The 27,094-nt window shown below is 44.4% G+C and overlaps 1 protein-coding gene across 4 annotated transcripts in view; it reads right to left on the reverse strand.

The window, feature by feature from the left end:
* GAB1 (GRB2 associated binding protein 1) overlaps window positions 1-27,094 on the reverse strand; it is a 96,767-nt gene that overhangs the window by 52,945 nt on the left and 16,728 nt on the right. For all 4 annotated transcript variants that reach the window (XM_066573701.1, XM_066573699.1, XM_066573700.1 and 1 more), the window contains exon 2: window positions 3,766-4,060. In XM_066573701.1, the coding sequence (XP_066429798.1) occupies window positions 3,766-4,060 (295 nt within the window). The remainder of the gene's footprint in view (window positions 1-3,765; window positions 4,061-27,094) is intronic.

The following is a 27,094-nucleotide window of genomic DNA, read 5'->3' on the forward strand; positions in this document are numbered from 1 at the left end:
GGGCCCATGCAGTCTGAACGAGTGCACAAACGTTAGATTTGTGCGCCCGTTCACAAGTTTTTACACCTCACTTCGTAGAGTATATTGGCTGGCCGAGAAAACGGCGGCCGATATATGCCTCTGTGAATAAAGCCAGAATACAAAGGGTCCCGTCTAATCCCCAGACATCTCTATTTTAGTAAATACTTCAGCTGGGTTCACATGGGGCGTAATTGCCATGGAATTTCCACCCGCGGATTTTTATCCCGGGATTAACCGGCAAAGTGGACGAGATTTGCAAAAATCTCGACCACACACTGCAACTGATCCGTTGCGGCCAGGCCGCGCGAAATTCAAAGACGCAGCATGTCAATTCTTACCCAGTTTCCGAGGCGGTCGTTCTCCTCTCTATGGGGAAAGATGGGCACAGCAGAATGCAGGCGGTGAAGCCACTCCAAAATCCACGGCGACTGGCCACGGGTTGTGAAGCTGCATTTCTCCCGCGGAAATCTTGCAGTATTTCCGTGCGGTAAATCCGCAAGATTTCCGAAGGATTTTGGTCCGGTGTGATCCCAGCCTTAATGTTCTTCAGCTCTGCACTGTGCCATTCTTTCTATTAAAATAAATTGACAACTGGGTGTTTGTACATAATCTGACATTGTCCTATCAGCGCTGACTGTATTAGACTTATGCAGAGATACGCCCCCTTGACAAGGGGAAACATTCATAAACATTCAGGAGGGATAACAGTAGCGGCACAACACCACAGATACCTCAGGTCTGTAAAGAAAAATCAATTCTGTGTTTAGGGTAAACCAACACCACCAAGTAGCACATTCATTTTGAGAAGTGGTATTTTGACTATTACAGAATAGAGACTTAAACAGAGAAGCAATTGAGACAAGAGAAGCTCAGTGTTTATTATACATAGAATGCATTTGGAAAGCCTTCAGACCCTTCCACTTTACAGTTGATGTTGGGGGGGGCCTTGTATAAAATTTAAAAAATTAAATTTTTAAAAATTTAATTTCTCCTTATCATTCTGCACTCAGTACCCCATAATGACAAAGTGAAATGACGCGGTTTGTGAATTTTTTAAAAATGAAAAAAACTAAGGATTTCTACCATTTTGCACCGACATAAGCATTCAGACCCTGTACTTAGTGCTTAGTTAAAGCATCTTTGGCAGCGATTACAGCCCCCAAGTCCTCTTGGGGATGATACCACAAGGTTTGCACACTTGTATTTCAGGGGTTTCTGCCTTTATTCGCTGCAGATTGGGTTGGACCAGATGATCCTGGAGGTCCCTTCCAATTCAACGATTCTATGATCCTCTCAAGCTATGTCTTGTTGAATGGGAAGCCAATTCAGGTTTCTCCAGAGATCTTCTGTTGGGTTCAAGTCAGGGCTGGGCCACTTAAGGACATTCATAGAGCTGTCCCTGAGCCTCCCTGTGTTGTCTTGGCTGTGTGCTTAGGGGGTCATGGTCTTTTTAGAAGGTGAAACTTCTGCCCACTCTGGCTCAGGTTTTCATTAAGAAGATCTCTGTACTTTGCTCCAACCAGCTTTCCATCATGACCAGTTTTCCCCCAGTCCCTAAAAACCACCCCAACAGCATGATGCGGCCACCACAATGCTTTACTGTAGGGATGGTATTGGGCACAAAGGATCTTTGGAGCTCAGCCCAAGGGACCATTGGGTTCTTGTTCACCTCTCTTACCAAGGTCTTTCTTCACCAATTACTTAGTTTGATGGGTTGGCCAGCTCGTAGAATAGTCATGGTTGTTCCAATCTTCTTTTAGTTAATAATTATGGAGGAGGCCGTTGTGCTTTTGGGACGTTTCAGAGCAACAGAAATGTTTTTGGAGCCTTCTCCAGATCTATGCCTCCACACAATCCTGTATCTGAGCTTTACAGACAGTACTTCCCTCCTCATGGCTTGGCTCTGATATGTATTGTGAGCTGTGAGGCCTTCTATAGATAGGTGTCTCTTTTAAAATGATGTCCAATCAACTGAACTGACTACAGGTGGACTCCAATCGAGGTGCAGATGATCAAAGGAAATGGGAGACCACCAGAGCTAAATTTCAAGTGTCATACCAAAATGGTCTGCATACCTAATGTCAATGCAAAATGTTTTTCAATTTTTTAAAAATCGACAAAGATTTCTAACATTCTGTTCTTACTTAGTCATTACTAGACTGACTGAATGTTTGCTATGCAAACATAAAATGTTTGGGAAAATGGTTGTAAATGTTTTAAAGAACTGTCGAGCGGAGGATTCGGCTTGAACGGTTTGCCGTCCACGGCTGGGTCATCCACGTTTTGGGGACATGGCAACAGTCAAACTGGTAAGCCCTTGACATGAATGTCGCTTAGCAACGCTTGACTCTCTCTAGTGAAGCTGTTGGCTGAAGCACAACAGTGCCACTAGACTTAACATATGAACTTTGACCTGGCCTGGCAGTCACTCAATGTATCAAACTCAAATTTTATGATTTTACGGCGGTGGTGAGAATGTACCAAATCTAAGGACACCAAAATCATCCACCAAAGGTCACGCAAAGGCATCAAAGTGTGGTGCAAGAAAAGGTCTTTAGGCCTTTTATATTAGATGGGTATTGAGTGCAGAATGATGGGGAAAAACTTGACATTTTTCTTTTTAATTTGCACATGGCCATAGCATAACAAAATTTAAATGAGTTAAAGCATCTGAAGACCTTCCAAATCCAGGGTATTAATTATTCCTAATAATGACTGCTCTGTACTAGAGGTTTACTGGACGTCTGTTCATAATGCAGCAAGTCAATCCGCTGTGGAAGAATTAGCTAACATTTCTTAGAAAGGGGAAAGGGAACTTGTTGGCTTTCTCTGCATATTGTCAAACAAACGAAACTGTCTATTACCAAAGATCAAGTTATATACTGTAAGTCCTGAGATCTTAAAGGGGTTGTCTCACGCCGAAACGTTTTTTTATTTTTTATTCAATAGGCCCCCCGTTCGGCGCGAGACAAACCCAAGGGATGGGTTAAAAAAAAAAAAAAGTTTATTACTTACCCGAATCCCCGCGCTGCGACGACTTCTTCCTTTACCAAGATGGCCGCCGGGATCTTCACCCACGATGCACCGCGGGTCTTCTCCCATGGTGCACCGTGGGCTCTGTGCGGTCCATTGCCGATTCCAGCCTCCTGATTGGCTGGAATCGGCACACGTGACGGGGCGGAGCTACGAGGACCAGCTCTCCGGCACGAGCGGCCCCATTCACCAGGGAGAAGACCGGACTGCGCAAGCGCGTCTAAAAACGCCAGAAGACAGCGAATTTAGACGGATCCATGGCGACGGGGACGCTAGCAACGGAGCAGGTAAGTGAATAACTTCTGTATGGCTCATAATTAATGCACGATGTATATTACAAAGTGCATTAATATGGCCATACAGAAGTGCTTAACCCCACTTGATTTCACGAGACAACCCCTTTAAGCACTAATCATCTGTGGCCATAGACGCCAAGAGATGTTCATATATTAGTAGCATTTCACTGTGAGGTCATAGAAAACTCATTATATATGCAAAACGTCGTATTTACAACAGCTCTAGTCTTTCTACAGCAAAAGTGACAACAAACCTGCCCAACATTCAATCTGGGCATCTAATAGGGCATTTTGTATTACCACAACATGCAACAAGGCACACAGAACGAGACGGTCTTATACCAGAAAGCCTCATCAACAAGTGCATTCCTAAAGACGACCAAGAAATGGCCTTATAGCACATAATCCATTTTACCTTCTTCAGTGGGATTGAATCCGCAGATGTCACATATGCTTCGAACCCACCGGTTCATTTCCTCTTCACTTTCGGCCACTAAGTAAAATATTCGGTCAATAGTTTTGATATCAAAAATATAACTATGTTCAAATTCTTTTTTGGGGAACACCAGTCCAGCATCAACTTGCTCACAAAGGTTCAAGTCAATAATACGAATAGGCTTCTTAGCATGGTCATTCTTGTAGTATTCTAGGACATCAGGATCTCCTGTTAGACGTCCGCTGCGAAGGACAAACCACCTCCGCTTCCATGCCTAGAAAAGAAGGAAAAAAAAAAGAGGAAAGTTATAAGTTGCCTATACACAGGCGGTCTAGGACACCGTGCTCCAGAGTGAAAAACAAAAAGAAATTACCCAGGAGCCCTTGGCTCCTAATCTGATGCATACTCAGGGCTTATTCAGACGACCGTATATCAGCCGTGTATTAACGCCGGCCGATATACGGCATCCCTCTTTACAGGGAGAGGAGGCTGGAAGAGCCGGGAGCAGTGCTCTGAGCTCCTGCCCCCTCTCTACCCCTCTGCACTATTTGCAATGAGGGGAGGTGGGGTGGAGCTACCCCGGGGAACTTAGCCCAGCCTCCGTCCTGCCTCCTCTCATTGCAAATAGTGCAGAGGGGGCGGAGAGGGGCGGGAGCTCAGAGCACTGCTCCCGGCTCTTCCAGCCTCCTTCCCCCTGCAAAGAGAGACGCCGTATATCGGCCGGCGTTAATACACGGCTGATATACGGTCATCTGAATAAGCCCTCAGTCTGTGCTCCCTTTATGCTGACAACAGTGTGGGGGGAGAAGTGACCTCTGCAGTGACAGGTTGAACAGGACTCAAGTCCCGTTCTGAAAATTGGTGGGGGTCTCATCAGTGAGATCCCCACTGATCAGTAAATTATCACCTAGCTCATGGTTAGGGGATAACTTGCCCTCTTGGTACAACCCCTTTAATACCAAAAATATTTTCAAAGTAGTTGTACAATTGCCAAGTATATCATCCTACATATAAGAGCTCAAAACAGTTTTGTTATTCTAAAAAAATAAAATAAAATAAAATAATAGCACCTTGGTGGCATCAGGGCTAAAAGTATTATGTCTCTTTAAATCTGCAAGATATAATATATACACACATAAAACGCACCAGACATCTGCCATCTGGTCTGCAGTAAAACTGCCGCTACTGACATGCTTTATATGCCAGAGCACCGGCGTTGCTCGTTTCCTGATAACCGATGGCTTGTCTGTGTAGTTATAACACTACGTTTCATGATTGTTTTATATGACTGATCCCATCATCTGTTCACTTCACCTTACGTCACACCAGAAGAACCCGAGATGACTGGAGTATTGCATGAAATTTCTCCCTTCCCCGCTCAACGGTACTGAGGTTAGGGAGAATACCAGTGAGGTGTCTGCCTTTTGAAAGACTCTGTAGTTACATCCATGGATGGATTTATAGCAATGTCTGAACACACAACTACTGTGTGGCCCCAAAAATAAGATCCTATCTTATATTAGTTTTTGCACCAAAAGTGGCACTAGGTCTTATTTTCAGGGATGTCTTGTTATACGTACCTAGCAGGCTTGGTCCAGGTCTCTCTCGCTGCTCTCCACAGCTCCGGCATGGTTCCCGTAGTACTCGGACGCCCACAGAAGATCACCTCCTGGTTACAGGATTTATAAATCCCGCCTCCATAAAGCGATTGCTCTGATTGGTTCTTCGAGCGCTGCTCAACCAATCAATGCAGCACTTGAATCAATGCGATGGCTGTGATTGGCTCGAATGCTACATTGATTGGTTCTTCGAGTGCTGCTCAGCCAATCGCAGCCATAGCTTACTGGAGGAGGGATTCATGAATTCCGTAACCAGTAAGTGATTTACTGGGGGCGGCTGAGGACTGCTAGAACCGCACTGGAGCTCTGGAGAGCAGTGGGAGGGACCTGGACTGAGCCTGCTAGGTAATGTACTGAGCTGGGCAAAGTCCTGGATGAAGAAGAGGGAGGCAAGAAGGGAGTAAAAAAAGTAAAGTTTGATATCAACATCACCACAAGAAAAGGTACAAGACAGTATGACATCCGGGATTACGTCAACCAGTACTTAAGAGGAAGAAAATAGTCATGAATCCAGGAGTCTCACTGAAATTAATGGTTTCATGTGTGACCACCACTTCATTCATGGGAGGCCTTCGGGACCCAGATTCTCGTGATTGTGGGAGTCCTAGCACCAGACCCACACTGATCAGACAGCCATTCTCCATCCTGTGTAGAAGTCATAACTTCATATATTGTTGGAGAACCCTTTTAAGAATAATGTCTGGCTGGTATGTATTTTGAAAGGAACGTTGAAATAACAAAACAAAAAAAACTGAATAGATATTGCAATGACCCCCTCATCACTCAGCACAGCAACCGTAAGGCTGGATTCACACAGGGCGGATTTGCTGCGGTTTTGCCGCGGTTTGCCGTTGCATATCCACACTGTGGCAAAACCGCTGCATATCCGCACTGTGGCAAAACCGCTGCGTTTGCAGTGCAATGCAGCACAAATGTGTTTGGGCAAAAAGCTGTTCTCACAGGACGGATTTTTTTCCGCACAGCCGCAGTGCGGAAATGCAACTGTGGCGCGTTTTTTTTAAGACGCAGCATGTCCATTCTTGTCTTTTCTGCAGCGCTTTTTTGTCCATAGACCTCTATGGATGCAGCAAAATCCACACCAAAATACGCTGCAAAAAGTAAAAAAAGCGCTGCAGAAAAAAACCGCTTGCGGATTTTACCGCAAGAAAATCCGCAAGCCAAAATTAACCTTTGAAGCGCAGCAGAAAAACCGTGGCAAAACCGCAACATATCCGCCCTGTGTGAACCCAGCCTAAAGCTGCAACAATTTAATTCAGGTTCTAAGTTCTGGCACCATATATAACAAAAAAGTCTAAACTGTAATAACTGAGATAAGTTCTAGTATTGGAGTCAGAGGCCAAACCTGTCACCTCATTCTAAAAAATAGTCACATCCTCAATTTCCCCTTCCCCAAAAAAATAACATCTGAATGGTTTGGATTACTCATCAAAAATGAGTCTATGGCTTTGTGCTTCCCTCAGATGTCTAATTGCTTTGCGCGGTCCATAGCTACATCGCTAACTTTAGTATATAAGCACCTGCTACTCTTTATGTTGGTTCCTTTCAATAAGTGAGTCACTCGCTGGGGCTGGCACAGAGTAAACCAGAATAGGGGAGGGGGAAGCAAATTACTAACTGTGCACTTTAATAGGGCATATACAAAGGTCTTCTGGCTGCGAGTACAAAGAAGAGTTTAGTAGTAGCATAAAGCTTAATGCCAGACAAGCAAACTGACATCAGCACCCGTGCTAATCATAGTACAAAAGTGCCTCTGTTGTTGTCCCATTGCACAAAACTCCACATAAATTACTCTTTGTTATTGGAGAATATCTCACATTCTTACAGCGCTTCTATTTTTGGGTTGAACATATTGGGGACTGCAGTTCGGATCGCCCCTGTCCGTTTTATAGGATGCTCTTAAAAAGAAAGCAAAAATAAAATAATGCATCCAAAAACATTAAAACAATGAGTTTGCTTGTGATAGGAATTACACCGCGTAACATTTCGCCATGCGGTCGGTGGTGTGGGGACTCCCACGACCTTTGCTGCAGCCTAGACACACTTCTTGCCACACATACTGACACACAAGCTTCTTTTTTGCTAGGTGCCCTTCTACGTTGGTTATGTGTGTAGGCGCGAACTTTATTTCCTTCACCTTCTGTCAGGCTGGCTGCGCACGAATCTGCACGGACGTATTCCGTTGAAGTCTATGGAAGTCGTCCGACCCACAGCTCATCCGCACGAGTACCTGTGTCATCACCTAGCAACAGCGCAGGAAAAACAAATACTTAAAAAAAAAAAAAATCTGTAGTGCGCATGACCGACCGCGAGCGTCCGCTGTCATCTGCAATACAGAATAGACCAGGTACACAGCGTCACCAGCTGGGGGGAGTTGGATCTCCCCCTCTCCCCCCCCCCCCCCCCCAGCTACTCACAGCTCTCCCCCGCCGGCACCCGAATCTTTTGAGACGAGCAAGCAGGTACTTGCATAAGGCAATACTATTTGCCTTATCGAGTACGCTCGCTCATCTCTAGTACTGATTCAACCACTTCCCATTGCAGCCATTTTTGTAGGGGCCTTTTGGTCTCCCCCCCCCCATCTTCCCAGAGCCATCAAAAAAAAAACAAAAAAACCTGAACACAAAACACATAAAAACCATGCAAGTTGTGCATAAATCTGTGTGTGTTATAAAACCTTGCAATATGGAAAGATTTGGGCATCTGAGGCCCCATATTCTTCCCTAGGAGGAACACCACCGCCATACTACTAGACACAGTGAAGCACGCCACGATGCTGGTTATTCTCATGAGAAAACAAGCGCAGCTCTCGCTCCGGATGACCTCTCTCCAAACACACATCTACTTGCAAACCCATAAATCTCTCAGTATATGTTCCCAAGTAATGGAAGCCAAGATTATAATATATATGCACCTTGTGTAATGAGAACATGAATATGATTTGTGGCCCAGAAGTAGCGGTGGAGAGCCGTACCAGGGCTGTTGACAAGCCGCATGAAATACACCTTAATAACACTCTAGGAAATTGTTTTCCAGGAAGTAAAACTGATACATAACTGAACAAAATAAGGAAAAAACAGGCTGAATGGAAGTTTCCACTCCAGTAACCACCATCCTGATCATCTGTTCCGCATGCACTTGGGATAACATTTCCTGTTTTTGAACTATTGTCACCACCGGCTAGATTTTTTTTTCGCTGTTGCTTCTAACTTTAGCTGAACAGGGTCAACAGACAAAAAGCACTAAAAATAAGAATTGCCGCACGCACTTTAAAAGGAAACTTGGTTTTCACTTAATCCCTTATCGACTAGAAACTTTCTTGCCCGTCGTTTTGTATTTCTCTAGTTGGAATTGGCTACGCTGCTTTATTAGATGCTTCCGATGCCAGACACACAGGTTCTCCAGCGCTTTGGATGCTATGCGGCGCATTGATGACATTCGCCTTTAGTCAGTTTCTCAGTCGCTCTCTCTCAGATTGTATATATATACATACTTATTTCTCTACTTACCAGGCTGCTCCTCCATTGCCCCCCTAAATGCTTACTCACTTTGAATTCACTGTTAAGTCATACTTTCCAGACAAGAATGACTTAACAGCTCAGATTCCATGCTGTCCATGAGTCTAGTCCATGGAGAGGATAGGCAGGAGGAGTGAGAGACAAGCAGACACACTCACTGATGATGGTGCTGCAGCTAGTAGTAAGTGTTTTACTGCCTCACAGCTACTGCAATCACATCTACACTGCTCAACAGTTCTATATAATGTTCTTCATGTTGCTGATCCTCTGAATATGAGGAGCCAAGGGAAAACTGAGAAGCAGAGATGGAGCCTGCAGAGAGAGAACTGCTAAAAATTGAAGAATACAAGCCATATAATGGTCATTAATAGTGCTAATACACAGCAGATTATTCTGAAAAAGTCACCTAAAAAGACACGTATTAGTTAGGCAGGCCATAAGCATGAGAGCTGATTTCTCTGCAGATTTTCAGTAGTACTGCACCTACAGCTAAGGTTTAAGGTGTCCATGCAGAGCCATATTTTATGCCCATACACATAAGACCAATGTTGTCTGAATGCTTCATGTTCATTGGCACCTTCCATCTTATATTTATCACTGAAACAGACATAAGATTGCCATCAGATCTCACCAATTTAGCTGGATCTGCCAATGTTCTGCAGATAAATATCATGTCCAAGCCCAGCATACGTCTTGGCCTATGTGAAGACATTTTGTAATCTACATCACTAATTAAAATTGCAAAGTTGCAATTGTAGACGGGAGGAATATTTTAGGTTGCATGCAGCAAAGTGCATTCCTGTGGACTACAGCTGTCACTCCATAGTTAAACTGCAAAAGTGACTTGAGCAAAAGTGTAGCAGTAGCCTTACAGCCCTTTTATACGGCCTGAGAATCTCACAATTCTTGTGTGCCCGAGTGAAATAGTTGGTGTTGTAATAACCAGCTCGTTCACACTCGTGCAGTTTAAACAGGCTGCACGATTCGCATTTAAAATAGTGTTGGAATTGTGCAGTCCTTGGGCACTAGTCATTCAGGAGGTAACAGGACACCAAGGGGGCCTTCACATTGGCAAACAAAATAAAAAAAATTCGCACAATTTTCGCAACACAGGATTATGAAACTAATGATTTTCAATGGTTTTATTCTCATTTGCAATGTTTTCCCTCATGCAATGTTGTGTGAAAAAACGCAGCATGTTCTAACTTTCTGCGATATCACCCATTGTTTTCAACAGGGCCGCCGGCGGCAGCAGCGCTGACCGTATTGAAAACGATTGAGAAATTACGCGATCCTCTGCCGCGGCGGGGGATCCCCTTCATCCCTGTAGTGATGCAAGGCTGTTTTCACATGACGCCTCAGATCCCTTCCTGTATATACATGGTGCAGAGCGGTATCTGGCTGCGATTCAAGGTCCCATACCGCCCTCGCCAGTGTGAAGGAGCCCTAATAGATAATACACGCTTACATTTCTAATCCTGGTGAAATGTAGGATTCTTTGCGAAAAAAATTAATATCACTATAATATTTAGACATACACATAATATCTCAAAGCATGTAGATGGGCCTAGAAAACCCCCCCGATGTGCATGACGTCTCATACATTCCCACACACTCCGTGAGATCTGGCTGATGCAGGATATTAGAATTTAATATATCATGTAATAACTGTTATGACCACGGCTATACATGGTGTTCACAGAACAGGTCCCATTTGGAGGACTTCCTTCATGCAAAGGTGATTAATATTGGACTGCTTCTTAACGAGGCCTCAGGGGGAACTTCCTAAACTTCAAATAAATATGCTATACATTGCCAATTGTATGCAGCTGTCCAGACATTACATATGCAAGTTGATCATCAAATTCCAAATTCATACGAAGCTGATACCTTGTTTGCTGCTCTAATCCCCCTCATTCTTCGGGTAGGGCTTTCCACTGAATGCTAACTAAACAAACATTAAAGGGGTTGTCAGTTAGAGAATTTTTAACTAAGAATGTTTCCCTATGTGTAAAACAATAAAGTAGCAAATACACACCTCTGTTAGCTCCCCGCTGTGTCCAGCGCCGCAGCTCCGGGTCTCCTCTCTGGTGTATCGCTTACAGGCTGCAGCAGCCAGTGATTTCCCGAACAGGCAAATAAACTGTCCTTAACAAATGCCAATCAACAACATTGGGCTGGTTGTTGGTCCTTTTACATGACCCAAGGGTTGGGCGAACTAGCCCTTGTAGAACATTCAGGCCCAATAATCACCCGCTGTAAAGTCTAAAATGGCCTGCACATAGCCCTGAGCTCAACCCTATCACATGAACACCAAATGCAAGCCAGACCTCTTCATAGAACATCAGTGCTTCACTCCACAAATGCTCTTTTTTCAAAAACAGGCACAAATTCCTACTGACACACTCCAAAATCTTTTGGAAAACCTTCCAAAAGAAGTGAAGATTGTTATAGCTACAAAAAGGGTCCCAACTCCATATTATGGTTTTAAAATGGAATGTCCAAGTGATTTAGAACTGTGCAACCACTCATTTGTCTCAGCGATCTGGCGGGCACTTTATCACCGCTATTCTCGATCATTGGTCAGGGAGCTCTGGAACTGCCGGACCCTCCTGATTCTGGACCATAAGATACTCACACTTTTCGAAAGGATTTTTTTTTTTTTTTGCTAAAATACAGCTTCTAGTCAAAAAAAAAAAAAAAAAGATACTTTAGGTCTACCATTCCTATGCTGACCTATATGTCTCCACTGTTACAAGCTACACATAAATCATGTGTGTAGTTTTATCCTGTAGTTATGCATTACTCCCATATGCTCCCTCTTCAATTGTTGGTATATTACCAAAAAGAAGCAGTTGTAATGGGACTTGCATACTAGGTGAAACAGAACAAAAAGAAAACTGGTTGCAAAAGTGAATCTGTCCATTGAAGGGGAATTCCTCTGCACATGTGTGGCATAGCCACAAGGTAAATTTGTGATAGCTAAGGGCCATAGGACCGGTTTGTTAATTCTGTACAGCTACTATCCTCATTAGAGATTACAGAAAGAACCATGCTCTGCTTGCTCATCCCCCCCCCCCCTAAATGCCTAGGGATTTCAAGAAAGAGAGGCCACCTCTACACTAAATGTGATAAAGCGAGAGCAGAGTGGGCAAACAAGGGTATTGAGACTTCTGCTCTACAGTCAGGTGAAGATCCATAAGAGAGACCCAAACCCATTATATATATATATATATATATATATATCCTAATCCGTGGACAACCAGTACAGTTTAGGCCTCTTTTACATGAGTGACAGCGACATCAGCGCTATTGTATCGCAGCTTTGTACACGCGATTTTGTAGTGTCAGTGATGCTTTTTCTTGTGAAAGAAATCTTGCATTGTGGCGCTCCTACCCCCTTTTTTTTTGTAGCGCGATTTTATCACAAAAAAGTTAATAGGGCTTTCTAATGTCAAATCACATCGCACGAAAATCACTAATTCGTGCAATGCGATAAACAAGGAGGCTCCGTAAGAAAACATAGGCTACAAAACATTGCAAATTGCGGCAGTATGGCCGGTTCCACATGGGCGACTTTATTGCGTGATTTTGTCGCAATGTGACAGTGCTACAAAACTACATGTATGCAAGCCCATGCTTTTTCTATGGGTTCTTCCATACGAGAAACGTTTTGTAGCCTGCGACACTACAAAATCACGGCAAGCTCTATACAGCCGTGATTTGCGATATTTTGTACCCCATGGTTCCCTTTGAAGAATTCCTTCTGCTGCATCACATTAAAACACAGTTTTCATGTGGCGCAGTACAACTTTTACAGTAGGAAATCCTACTGTAAAAGCCCTAAAGTAAGCCCTGGCTGCGGTAAGAAAAAAAAAAAAAAAACATCACCCAAGAAGTGCTGCCATCTCCGATGTGTGTCTACTCTTCACCTCCGGCACTTGTCTATAGTCTTCTGCCAGCCCTTCCTGAATTGGAGGATCAAAATCCCCACCTCCAGGAAGGGCTGGCTGTGATTGGTTCATGAGCACCATGACTCAGCCAATCAGAGCCTGCAATCGATGAACAAATCAAAGACATTCAAGGATGGCAGAAGACTAAAGTGCTGAAGGTAAAGAGGAGACGCGCTGAAATGACAGTGCCTCTTAGGTGATGTATTTCTTTTTTTTACTGGGGTTAGGGGTTATATTTATAAAAAAAAAAAAGCTGAATTATTAGGCAATTTTTATTCTCTCAGACTGCTAACACTTAGGCTGGGTTCAAACAGGGCGGATTTGCTGTGGAAATTCTGTGCAGAATTTTGCTGTGGCCACTAATCCTGAGATTAGCCAGCCATGTGGACGATATTTGTCAAAAATCTCGTCCACAAGAGACAGGAAATCCGTTGCGGTAAAGCTAGCAGAAGCCAGGACTGAGGTGCGGATTCCCTGGCTGCAACAGGTCTATTTTTTTCCCCCATTGCAGCCTCACAACTCTCTATGGGAGCGCCAGCCGCAACGGAAAAGCATGCAGCCGAGCCGCTCTAAAACCCCCGGCTAAGTGCTGCGGGTTTTTCGCTACACTTTTCTGGCGGAAATCTCACATTTTTTCGCTGCGGCAAAACTACGAGATTTCCGCTGGAAATACGACCCGTGTGACCCCAGCCTAAAAGGGATTCTGTCATCAGATTCATACTGCCTGAACTATGGACCTCATGAACTGTTTTGCACAGCGCCACTGTGGAGGTTCTGACACTGAAGTTGGACTTGGAGCTGAGCTCGGAGTCACAGAGGTGGGCCATGCCGGCTTCTCCCTGCCCACAGAGTTACATCGCTCTTCCTATACAAATGCAGGGAGAGAAAGCTGTCACTCTGCGGGCAGGGAGAAGCCGGCGCGGCCCACCTCCATGACTCGGAGATCAGCATTTCAGATCACAACCTCTACATTGGCGCTGTGCATAGCGGTCCTGTATTCAGAACGCCTATAGTTCAGGCAGCACGACTCGGATGACAGATGCCCTTATCCAAGCAAACACCTGTAGGTTCATCCTATATAGTAGTCAATCTCCAAAGCAAGTGCTACTTTCAGGGCTGACAGACATGCAGAATTGGACTTCATAAGTCTGGTTAGGTACGGTACATCTATGGGAGTCTGCTTTACTCATCCTGCGTAACAACAATGAAAAGTTCAATGGTTATTAGTTTCCTTTCCTCAATAATACATGCCAACCCCTATTACACAATCACATGCTTTGACAGAGGCAATAAATAGCAGTCATCATGAACTAAGAGAATAAAAAACATAGCAGCAACAAAACGAACAACAGAAACATATCCAATCACACATTAGTGAAACCCGTCAGAGCGAGAAATACAAAGCAAGGGTGGAGCCCATTGAAACCCCTTCTCCTCCAGCTGCTGGTGTGGAGTAGACCCCTCCGCTTTGGATCTCAGCAGAGGAACGTGGTGGAAGTCTTTATGCACCATGGCCACTCTGGCAACTACTGAGTTAAAGAGTTGACAGAAGAAAAGCAGCTTTCATTCACACAACAGGACGGTGGTGGTAACGCTGGTCTACAGAACCCATGGCATGCAGCAGCGGCGGCGGCATCCTCGCCGGGAATGGTCTTGGCTATTGAAAGCAAAATGCAGAACACAAGAGGGTAGAAGAAGATTACCTTTTGTTTTGCAAGCAGAAAGCCCAATTGATGTAGAAGCCTGTGAGTGGAGAGTTTAAACCTGCAGCGGAGGCTTTCTTTCCTGTAAGCTTTCCATCTCCATGCAGCACCCCATCCTTATAACCTTTGACCAACAGGAAGCAGACACAATGGAAGTGGAAATAACAGTGGCTGCAATCATCCAGTATGATTTAATGCATGAGAGGTGGGGGTCTGCCTCCCTCCTGCAGCTGAGGGGTGAACAACACAGAAGCAACCAGCATTACACACAGCTGCTTTAAAAAAAAAAGGACAGGTGACTGGGAAGCAAGGGGTTAACACAAGGGGACATGGCCTGGGAAGCAGAGGGTTAACACAGGGGGACATGGCCCGGGAAGTGAGAGGGTTAACACAAGGGGACATGGCCTGGGAAGCAGAGGGTTAACACAGGGGGACATGGCCCGGGAAGCGAGAGGGTTAACACAAGGGGACATGGCCTGGGAAGCAGAGGGTTAACACAGGGGGACATGGCCCGGGAAGTGAGAGGGTTAACACAATGGGGACATGGCCCGGGAAGCGAGAGGGTTAACCCAAGGGGACATGGCCCGGGAAGCGAGAGGGTTAACCCAAGGGGACATGGTCCGGGAAGCACTGAGCCCCATCATGTCTGTAAGTGTGCATTCATGACAAGCGTTGCTGCCTTGCGTATTTCTGCCCATCAGCAGTCTTTTTACACGTGTAAATACGCACATAAAAAAAAAAAAAAAAAAAAAGACTAAATCCTAGTGATTCTCCCATGAATATGGAGGTTCGCTGCGTCTCTCCACATGGCCACTGATTTCAATGGGCTGCTGTGATGCGTAATACGCACCAAGATGGGTTCATTCGTGCAGCATGTCCTATTGGAATCAATGGGCTCCATTCATTGCGTAAAATGCTGCGTATTTGAGCTCGCGTGAATGGGCATTAAATGCCCAGTCTCCCAATTACTGGTGACTGGGTAGAGAGCCGACATCTGTACACTGCTGTGGCATTTATCCTGAGGCTGGCACTCACCAATGTCACCTCTGGAGAAGTGGCCGGCTTGTGGGGCCATTAAATTGCATTCTGGGGCTATTAAAAGGGATTTGGGGCAAATTTTAAATTTTTTCCGCACTGCTGCACAATTTGCCAATTCAGGATTTTCACTGGTTGGCATCGCCCCCCCCCCCCCCGACCGGCCTGTTCTTATAACACTTGTAAGAAATGTATGTTCCTGGAGGGTCATTCTATACAGAACTACGAGATATGCCTGCGTTACACGGCGATCTTATGGATATCAGTCCGGGAATACACAAGACTGGCCACAACAATGAGCTCAGCACCACATACTAATGGAAGCTGTCCAAAAGAAATCTGTGTTGCCCATAGCAACCAATCACAGCGCAGCTTTCATTTTACCTCAGGAGTATAGGAAATGAAAGCTGCGCTGTGATTGGTTGCTATTGGCAACAAAAATTACAGGGGAAGTCAGTGAGTTTTCGATTTTTAATTCCGCTAGTATTCGTCACCTGGTGCTAAATTTCACTCAAATCGGACCAGCAGTGTGGATTTTTATACGACACAAACAAACCAACAGATTTTGCATTTTATATATAATATACAACTCTGTGCGCCATTCCTCAGTTATTCTTCCTGGCAAGTGGGGTGTGTCCCTACAGTCTGACCCTAGTGCAGTAGATTACGACAAATTACTAAAACAAGCCATTCCGACCAACAGTTGCCCCATGTAAAGAAGGACCCGACAGGGTGAAGAGCAAGAAATGGCTCATTAGGCTGGCTGTCCTTGTGAGATCCACGGTGATAAATCACACGCAGAGCTGCCATAACTGTGGAAAGCGCAGCCTACCGCACTGGAAAATCATAGTGATTAAAATTGCGGCATGCTGCGATTCTCCACAGTGAGCCTATCATTAATATAGGCTCATCGCAGAGACCTTACAGCGCTCCCCCCTCCTCACCCGCGGCGGAATATCACTAGCGATATTCCGTCACGGCTGTGGACAAGCCACCTTATCAACATGTGACAAATCGCGTGTTTGTTCAGCCTATGCGACAAATCGCGTGTTCAAAAGCATGCGCTGAATGAACATGCATGGGCTGAACGAACACGCGATTTGTCGACAATGCGGCAAATAGCGTGTTGGTTCAGCCCATGCTTTCACACATGCGATGTTTTGCAGAATGTGACATTCCGACACGAAAACGTTGCAGGTCCGGCGATATGCCCGTGACTTGTGAGGTTTTGTAGCCCATGTTTCCCTATGGACCCTTCCTCTCTGTTGTTTCGCGTCGCACAAAAATGCAATCATGTGGTGCGATGCAATTTTGACAGTAGGAAATCCTATTGTCAAAGCTCTAATCAAAGCCCTAGCTGCAGGGGGAAAAACAGTGCACATCACCTTAGAAGCGCTGTCAGCCCGGCTGCGTCTTCACCCCGGGTCCCCGACACCATTCTTCTTCACCTCTTCTGGAAAGGGGGCGAAAAATCCCTGCCTCCTGGAAGCGCTGCTTCTGATTGGCTAACACTTAGCCAAATCACAGCCCACGCTAGATGAACGCATCACAGCCATTCATTGAGCGTTGGCTGTGATTGGCTAAGCATCAGCCAATCAGAGACAGTGCTTCCAGGAGGCGGGAATTTTTCAATCCCTGGCCAGAAGAGATGAAGAACAGGGCCAGGACAAAGCTGCAGTGGAGTTTTTTTCTTTTTACTGTAGCTTGGGCTTATTTTCAGGGTAGGGCTTATATTTCAAGTCCCCCCACCACCCCACCGAAAATCTTCGCATGCAGTGCTATGAAGTGATGCAACTTTGTAGCGCTACAAAATCGCGTTATCGAACGGACCAGCGAAGCATTATCACTGCGATTTTCTCGTGCCAATGCAGTGTCACCGTGTGAACGAGGCCTTATGGGTCACAATGAAGGTGGAAATAAATCTGAAATTATTCATCTTTGTCAGATTTTTAACATGACAGAAACCTGGCATATTAAACAGGGGTGTGAAGACTTTGTCTATCCCCATTGTGTGCATATTGTAAAGATCAGCTGCAGGATCCTGCATGAGGCTGGATTCAATCAGCTAATGAGATGAGGTAATCACTATGCAGCCATTACTTTAATCCCCTGACATGCTAATGCAGCCATGTAACGACTAATCTGTTTACTACACTAGTCAGATAGTTGCCTTCCTCTTAGGGCTTATTCACACGACCGTGATTTCAGACCGTGTGCTGTCCATAAGGCTTTGCACATGGATTAATGGTCTGTGTGGAAAAAAAAAAATTAAATAAAAATCACAGCATGTTCTATTCTAATCGTTTTCACGGACAAAAATAGGACATGCTAAGTGCGCAGTCTGTGTGGATCGAATGGCACGCTAACAGGTGCCCGTGTGCTGGCCCATGCGAGTTGCACCCAAGAATCTCGAGCACAACTTGCAATACGGCCGTGTGAATCCAGCCTAAAGCAAACTGACAACAGCATATAAGGAATACCCTTCAGCTAACCAGCAAGCAGTCTGACAACGGTCATAATGAAACATACAAATATACAGCAATGACAACATTCTATGGAGAGGCATTCCGATGCATTAGAATCCTGCATCACCTCCTGACTAGCGGAGGTGACTGCTAGCTGTCATAGCCTGAAGTGACAGTCGGTGGTGTGGCCGGGCTCCATTATTTAAGGAAGTGTTTTATTGACCCAAGCACTATTCAGCCGGACAACCCTGTTGGCTTATGGGAGCAATGCAACACTGATGATCCACAATCTAGAGTATAGCTAATCACAACCAAATAGGATTTCTACTGCATGCAATGAGGAGCAAAAACAATGTTTGGGCTAGTGTACACCTCCATTAATACAACCAATACTTCTAGGGATGCCATCTCTGTACACACGGAGTAACCCCCCCCTCCTTGTAGTGCAGTTTCCAATATATAATAAGTAAATGGGGTTTCTAAAACTTCATCTACATGTACAGGAAAACTGCTCCTGGAGATCACAGCACGCTCATCCTTACTGGGAAACGCTGCAGATTTTACACTTTGCAATATGTGAAAACTACCACAAAATCCGTATGACTTTCGGCCAAATCCATGGCCGAAATTTCCCACCCGGTCTAGGCGTACTACAAGTCTTCATGTCAACTGTAAGGACACTTTAATTCCACAAGCTATGAGGACGGCTTCAGGTGGCGGTTAGCTTTGTAATTCGCCTAAAAATGCATCCTGCAATCATAATTGCAGAAAACACTATTGTTTGTGGCAGCGCATGTGTTATCATGGTGGAGCCGTCAACCCAACTGTTAGTTTTTCAAACCACTGACTATTTGACATTGGGTTGAAAAATGTTAATGTGTAAAATTTACACAGATGAGTGTGATATAGCTTGAAGAAAATCTAATCCATCAAAGTGCTAACGATCATTCATCCGTGTGTGAGTGAGTGCTTCTCATGCTCCGCCCCTGATTATATGATGGTGACGTCATCACAGGTACTAAAGCATAAAACATGCAGAGCCCAACAGCACGCATATTAACTTTTTCTACAACACTTCTGCCCTAGTTGGCAATTCCAGCAACCTGATTGGTGAATCAGACAACCAAAACAACCAAACAACCAATCAGGTTGCTGGAATTGCTGAATAGGGCAGAAGTGTTGTGGAAAAAGTTAATATGCCCGCAGCCACCTGTGTACTCACAGGACCTGTGATGATGTCCCCCGTCATGTGATCAGTCACCTGGGCTCTGACCTCTGCCCCTGATCACATGACGCTGATGTCATCACAGGTGTTTCACTTGATTAAAAACCTAAAGAGCCAGACTGTCATGTGCTGACAGTACCTGTGATGATGTCACCATTATGTAATCAGACACTGGTTCTTCGCTCCACCCCTGTTCACATGACTGTGACATCATCACAGGTCCTAAACCAGCAGAGGCAGACAAAGGCGCATATAATGTCACAGAGCTGTGTGTGTGACGCACATGTAATGTCGCAGAGCTCTGTGTATGTGATGCGCATGTAATGTCGCAGAGACGCACGCATGTTGCAGATCTGTATGTTACGTGCATGTAGCCACCAGTATAACATCCGGGCGCTCTGTGCAGAAAACAGCTAGATGCAGAAGACAAGCAGGGACACCCAGCTGGTTTTCTGCATCCTCCGCTCCGTGCGCTCGGAACGGGGAACAGCTGCATGCAGAATACAATTAGGGACACCCTGCTTGTCTTGTCCATTCTCCGCTTGCAGTGCAAGGTGATCACTCATCTTGAGCTGTAAATGACACAATTATCGCTCAAAAGTCGCTCAAAAGACATCTTTTGAGTGATAATCTAAATGGGCCTTTACTATTACCTTCCCAAAACATTGAATGCAAAAATGTGTTTTATGGTTACAAAAAGAAGTTGCAAACACTAGTCAGCATTGCTGGTTATATTACCTGCAAAAAGTGTGATACTTTATACTCTGTACTAGAGTTTACCAATCCCAGGGCTGTGCTGACCCGAGTACAAAACCTTTATGGCACAACACATTTTATGAGGTGTCCCAAGAGTTTACTTATAGCCAAAAAGTATGGCAAGAGTCTTTTTAGCAAAAATGAGTGTTCAAAAAAAAAAAAAGTAAAACCCACACACTTACACCACCAAGTAGCACAGAGCACTTCCTCCTCCCAAATATATCCACTGTGCAAGTCATCTTTATAATTGACAATGTACTCTAATGCCATTATAGTTGCTTGAAAGGTTTTAACGCTCATTAAAATTGCATACGGTTGAAAGAAAGATTCTCCTCAGCCAAGAAAATAAAGTGCATCAACCACAAGCAAAAACTCAAACATGTATACCGTCTTGTATACTATACCTTATGTACAGATCCTACAATACACAAAAGTAACATTTGGTTGAAATACATTGCCTACTAACATCAGGTACACTAAATGGTGAAAGTGAGAAGTAAGAAAAGGGTCTCTTGGTGTCAATATATTGCATTGTTACAGAAACAAAGCATGCAAAAGTACAAAGAAGATTTGGAAATGTTACAAATTCACAGCAATCTACAGAGAAATACTGCAAGACCACACCACTCTGCACAGGCACCACAACTATAAAGCGTGGGTACCATACACTACAGAATATAACCAAATACAATCACACACAATCATTCTGCATCTAGGAGGAAGAGAAGTTGTCAAGAGGAACAGAATGGTTTGATTTGTATCAAAAACATCTATTGCCAGCTTCCTGCATGCTTTCAACTTCAAAAGAAAAAAAACTGAAACCATCAAGCGGCTCAGAATGAAGAAGGCTTTTAGTCAAGACGACTATAACCAGCAGAATGAACCCACAACATAATAGCAGAAGTAGGATTTGCAGCCTATGAAAAAAATCAGAGCAGAAAACATACCCGTCTGGCATGGTCTCTCTACGATCCAGAGTCCCGCCAGCCCGCAGAAGCTGCGCTCTACGACGGATGATTGACTTTGGTCAAAGTTAGTGACTTCAGCTACTGTATATTAATAACCCAAATGCAGCAATACACATGGGGCTGCAGAGAGCACACGAGGATTGGTGGGCTAGGAGAGAGGTCTTTTGCATAAGGATAATGCAGCCTCATGATTTTTTGTCTCCTTCCATTAGAACCAAGCCTACATACATCCCTCACTCTGAAAGTATGCATTTAACACAAAAAAGGGCATGGTTTCTCTTGAAGCCATGCGGGCAGCCATTATCTTCCAAAGCGATGAGTGCAAAGATTCTCCGCATCTAATACTGGAAGCTCAAATCTCATCAACAACTGCAATAATTACTTATTTTAGAACCTTCCCAATAAATCGTTAAGTAGCGGTAGCCGGGGTAGACAGTGATATAGGGGGTCTGCGTCACTTCTTCCCTCGTCTAGGCATTAGCAGCCAGATCAAGTCTAAGCATGTTCACCATACAGATTCCAACATGCTGGAAAATCCCTGTGTGTTTACAAGAAATTCCTACGATTCCTATATCATTTTCATTGGCTCAGGCCTAGTCAGGCCAGCTTACTGAATGTGGATGGAATCCAAAATCTATTACCGCCATAGAAGATGTGGGGAAAGCGATTATAGGATTTAGGAGAGAGAAAATTCTGTCCACATCAATGATAATCCTGGTGGCTCTAAAACTTCCTTCTCACAAGTGCCCTTTTTTTCAACTTTTTTTTTTTTTTTAAAGGGCTTGTTCTCCACCGCACGTCAGGTGATTGCTATGGCCAATCAAGAGGCCCGAGTGCCATGATACTAGGAGTTCGGAACAGGGACGCGGTGGTGTCCGATTAACCACAGTGGTCAACTGGCTTCCAGCAACGAAGGATGGGGATGAGGCAGCGAGAGACGGTCAGCTAGGTTCCCAGGGACCAAAGACAGGCAAGATGAGGTCTTTATTTGAAGAGTTATAGAGAAGTCTATGGGAAAAACGCCAGAAAATAAAAGCCATACCTAAAGCATGCTGCACTTTGGGGGAAGATGATAAAAGCCACAAACCCCCAAAACACTGTATGTAGAAGTTTCAATAACTTGATTCTATAGAATAAAGGGCCACCCCAGTGAATTGTTTTCATTCATTATCTAACTAATCTTCCACTCCTTCTCCTCACTTGGGTCATATGATGTAATTCTGACCCCGTCAGAACTAATTATTTTTAGATTTTCCCAAGAATTCAGTTTTTCAAACCGGCATAATTCCTGTGTGATATTACATGGACTTGAACGCACAAGAGGGATAGGCCGGCTGCACACGGGTGAATATGCATTGCGGAATCCATGGTCGGCGTCTGCACTGTGAATCCGCAGCAAATACTGTTCATTACATCCTATGGAGAAACACCACTTCCTGCACACGAGTGGAAACCAATTGCAATTTTCACTCGCGGAGGAAAAAAAAAAAATAATCGCAGCATGTTCTATTTTTGCGCAGATTCTGTGTGGGTGGCTTCCATTGAAGTCAATGGAAGGCTTCTGACCCGCGGCCCTTCCACAATTGACATTGCGGAAAGGCTGCAGTACCTGGTTATCGCATAGCGATGGTGCGGGGAAAATAAATATTTGAAAAAAAAAAAAAAGAATGTGTACTGCACATGTCCAACGGCTCGCCGTGCACACTACATGCAGTACAGATGAAGACTACAGAAGACAGGTATGCGCTGTCACTGGCCGGGGTCAGAGCCGGATCAAGCTGCAAGCTCCCACATGCAGAATCCGGCCTTACTGCTGATGATTAGAGGCTCCTGTCATACAGTTAAAATGATGGAGATCACAGCTGATCCTCCTGACAGTATGACCACTGTCTGTAGTTTCTGTTAGGGGAATACAGAATTTAATGGTGTGTCCTCCTAGCAGGCAGAGATGATACTGGCTCTAGCTGGTCATGCTATTCTGTGCTGCTGCATCACATGAGTGTTAGAGGAACACAGAGAAAGTGAATGAGGAGAAATCTCAGCACCAAGATGCTGCCCAACAAGTATCAGACAGGGGCTGCACTGCATGGAAGGGAGTGCAATATACAAGTGTGGCAGGCAATCAAGTGAGTGGGCAGGGATGGAAAAATGCATTTTTTTTATTGGAGTAGCCCTTTAAGCAGGCATCTGGTCGCAGTATTTCTGATGTAAAAGAACTGTTAAAAACCACCTACAAAAATGCAACAAAGGCCAGGAACAATCCAGCCTAAGGGCTAATGCTCAAGGCCGGATGTCTGCCGCATTTTACGCAGTGGTCATCTGCAGCGTTGGCCCACAGTTATTAGGTTCTATTGAACCTAAAAGCTCAATGCTCACGCTGCGGAATTCCGCAGTGTGAAATAAACCGCGGCATGTTCTATATGCCGCGGGAATACGCACAGCCAGCTTCCATTATAATCAATGGAAACCAGCCGTCACACTATATTTCCGCTGTAGCACAGCAAAAGTATAGCATGACTACGCTTCGCCGCCGATGCGTCATATGACACTGCCGGCGCGTTGTCCACTGTACTGCCCATGCGGGACTTTGCACAGGGGATCTGGGAGGTAAGTATGGGGTCCTTGGGGAGGCGCTGTGACGCACTCCGCTGCAGAATTCCGCTGGCGGAGTCAGTCACGGCCGTGGGCATGAGGCCTAAACTTAGGGTGCTATTACACGAGCCCTAGCAGCTGATGGAGGCCTCACAGGCTGCAGCAGCGAATTACACATAACCCCTTTAATCTTCAGCACAGGGTTAAGGTACTTTACATGGGCCAGCAGTCACTCAACTGAGCGATGATGGGTGACCGTCTTCCCATGAAAGGGCACCGAGCGAGAAGCCGCTCAGTAGTCGCTTGGTTTCAGTGAGCTGAACAACTACTGAGCGGCTTCTTGCTCGGTGTACACAGGAGTTGCACAATCTCTGAGCGACCGCCTGCTTGCAGTGAATGGAGGCGAACGGAAGAGATCACTATCCTGCTCCATCCAATTTTCTTGCGTACTGTGTATCTTTACACCTAGGCCTTTATAAATCTCTATATATCTATATCCATGTGAAATGGCTGTCTATAGGAATGCATTGACAATTTCTTCACAAGCCAGTCACTAGTGATTTTTTTTACTTTTGTAAATCCCTACCTAATGCTGCATCTCTGAGCAATTAACAGAAGTACATATTGGTGGTTTTGTCGTTCTATAAAAGAACATGGGGACAAAAAACGAAGAAAAAAAATTGCTTGAATATCACTTGGGTATTTTATATAAAACTATGGTTACTCAAAGACATAAAAACGTACCATGCTGGAGACCCTAGCCAAGGCAATGTATTTCCTCTCCGTTTTCCCACCAGAACACTTCTAACATTAAAATGTATTGTATTGAATCCTGGAAACACTGCCCATTGTACAGAACAAGTAGGTGATTGTTCGCTCCTGGTAAATGTGAGGCAATGATGGCCCTCTATTCATCGGACAGCGTTTGGGAGACACAATAAGACTTGTGTGCAGCGGTGCCGGGGATGAGCAGTAGATGGAGGAGGACTTACAGAATGGCAAATCTTCAGCATTACAAAACCACCATCAATATTTTATGGAAATCACTCCAAATCCAATTTGTGACCTGCATGTAGCTTTATGCCCATTATATCAGTCAGAGGCTGCTCGTTATAGTTTACCAAGTTTACAACTTTTTCTTTTTACGGAAATATAAGTCCTGCAACGATGACGTTCTGTACAACTATTAGTGTCAGACTAGTTTTATACTACGTTTTCACAGAAAACTGCATGGCGATGGAACCAGGCGGGTAAAAACGGCATGCAGGATGGAGAATTCACTGTCTCCTAGTCACCCCTATGCTCCCGTCTCCATAACGCTTTCTGCATGGAAGACAGACACTGGGATGGAATCTGCAATGGATTCACAAACCATAGTGTGAAACCACTTTCAGCAGTTTAGGTAGGGTATATAACTGCGGAGGCCGGTGGTTGGTTGCAGCAGTTTCACACAGGTTGCGTTTTTTATGGAAGTTTTCTTTTATGCAGTTTTGAGCCAAAGTGGGTCCAGTATGAAGTCCTTCCTTTCCATTTTCAATCCATTCCAACCTCCTTCTGGTGTTGGCTTAAGCGAACTTATTCATGAAACTGACAGACGTTTTTTCATGCAGGCCATAGATCCATGTGAAAAAAAGGTCTACATGTATATGAGGACATAACAGGGCAGTGTGCGGTCTGTGGACTTATTCACATAGCACACAGTCCCGAAATACGCTAGTGTGCACCTTGCGTCAGGTTGTTGTCAAGCAATCTTAGTTAAAAAAAAAAAAAAAAAAAACTTTTTTCTTTGCGTTTTAGATGTTGGCTTTTTGTGGCAAAAACACATTGTGACCAGATGTTAGCTGTAGGTATAATATATATATATATATATATATATATTATATATATATATTATATATATATATATATATATATATCCCATCATAATCATTAACTTTTTTTTTTAATGTTTTTATTCCGCTCGCTGTGTTTTTGGGGTTACTGGTGTTTTTTCAAAAATCACAGAATAGTCGAGGTCTGGCTTTTTCCTGTAGGCTCTGCTATAGGGGCAAAAAAAAAAAAAGGAAGAAAACTGCTTAGGAGACCAAAAAGCAACACTTAAGAAAGGCTATTAAAAAAATATAAATGAAGGAATCATCGAAAAAAAAAGCATGCTCGGTTGTACTATACAGCGCAATACTACTGTACTGCACTATATGGTGCCTCTCCATGTTCTTTTCTAAACTTTAGTGCAAATAAAGACTATTCCAAAATTTGTGACTTTTACGTTAAAAAAAATTAGTGCAAAGCAGCTAGTTAAAATTCCCCCGTCCTTGAATGAACAGATGCTTCAGAAGCGTTATATTATGGGGAATACTAATAATTACTAAAACGGACACGTCAGGAGTGATGACAGGTCCTCCAAGTGATGAATCCGAAAGGAATATAGCCTAGGAATGCAACACATACCAAAGTTATTATTCATTCATGGGAGAGAACAGATAAAGGCCCAGGTAAGCGTTTACTTCCCGATGCCCATTACAACGCCAAGTTGTGATCTGCGAGGCTTCCATCTGTCTAGTAAGGACAGGCAGGGCCATCGTTAAAGCATTAGTTGTGTAATGAATGTATACCTGACAGTGAAGAAACAGTCACTTTACACAAGATACGTGGAGCTCAGACTGACTTCTAGAAAAAAAGAATGGCTGCCACTTGAGTGATCTCCATTCTGCTAAAGAGGGGGGCGGGGGTGTCTCAAGTGGGAGACCCTTCTACAGTAATGCCCTAATGCTACATATAGGTATGGGACTGCCAACCTTTACTTTGTGCAAGAAGAAGCTGACAAAACAGCTTTAGGCTGCACTCCGATTGCAATAGATCTTCAGACGGGAGCGTACATGCAGTGCCAAGAGGGGGCGCAGACACTGTCCGTGAGGGATGACATGCCTTTCCCAAAGGAATTTGTTTTGTTTTTGGAAAAGATGAGACTTTTCTGAATACACAGATTGAATGTCGATATTTCACAGCAATTCACACTATAAGTTTAACAAACCCATCCACTTACAGCAGAATATAGTCATGCTGCAGCTTATGGAGTCCGCAGAATGCTTTATTTGTTGAGGAAGTGCCATGAATTTTCACAGCTGAATTCATTCATTGCAATGCAGTGAGTGAATACCGCAGTCACAATCTGCACACAGATTTGAAATGGATTTTCACACAGATATACTGCATGCAAATACCCTCCTCCTTCCCCCTGCCCTCTGCCACCAAAGACTTCAAGGAGCAAGAGGATCTAATCCACCTCCTACACTTCTTGTTCCCCATCTTGCCATCTTCAGTAACAGTGAGAACATCTCTTGACAACAGACATTAAACAGTAAGTTAGGAGGGAGACCCCCTAATGACAAGCACTTTGAGCGATTTTTCAGCACAAAAAATGTCATTTTATTTAAATAACAGTTTCATTGATTATCA

Source organism: Eleutherodactylus coqui, chromosome 7 (genome assembly GCF_035609145.1).
Source record: "Eleutherodactylus coqui strain aEleCoq1 chromosome 7, aEleCoq1.hap1, whole genome shotgun sequence".
Lineage (NCBI taxonomy): Eukaryota > Metazoa > Chordata > Amphibia > Anura > Eleutherodactylidae > Eleutherodactylus > Eleutherodactylus coqui.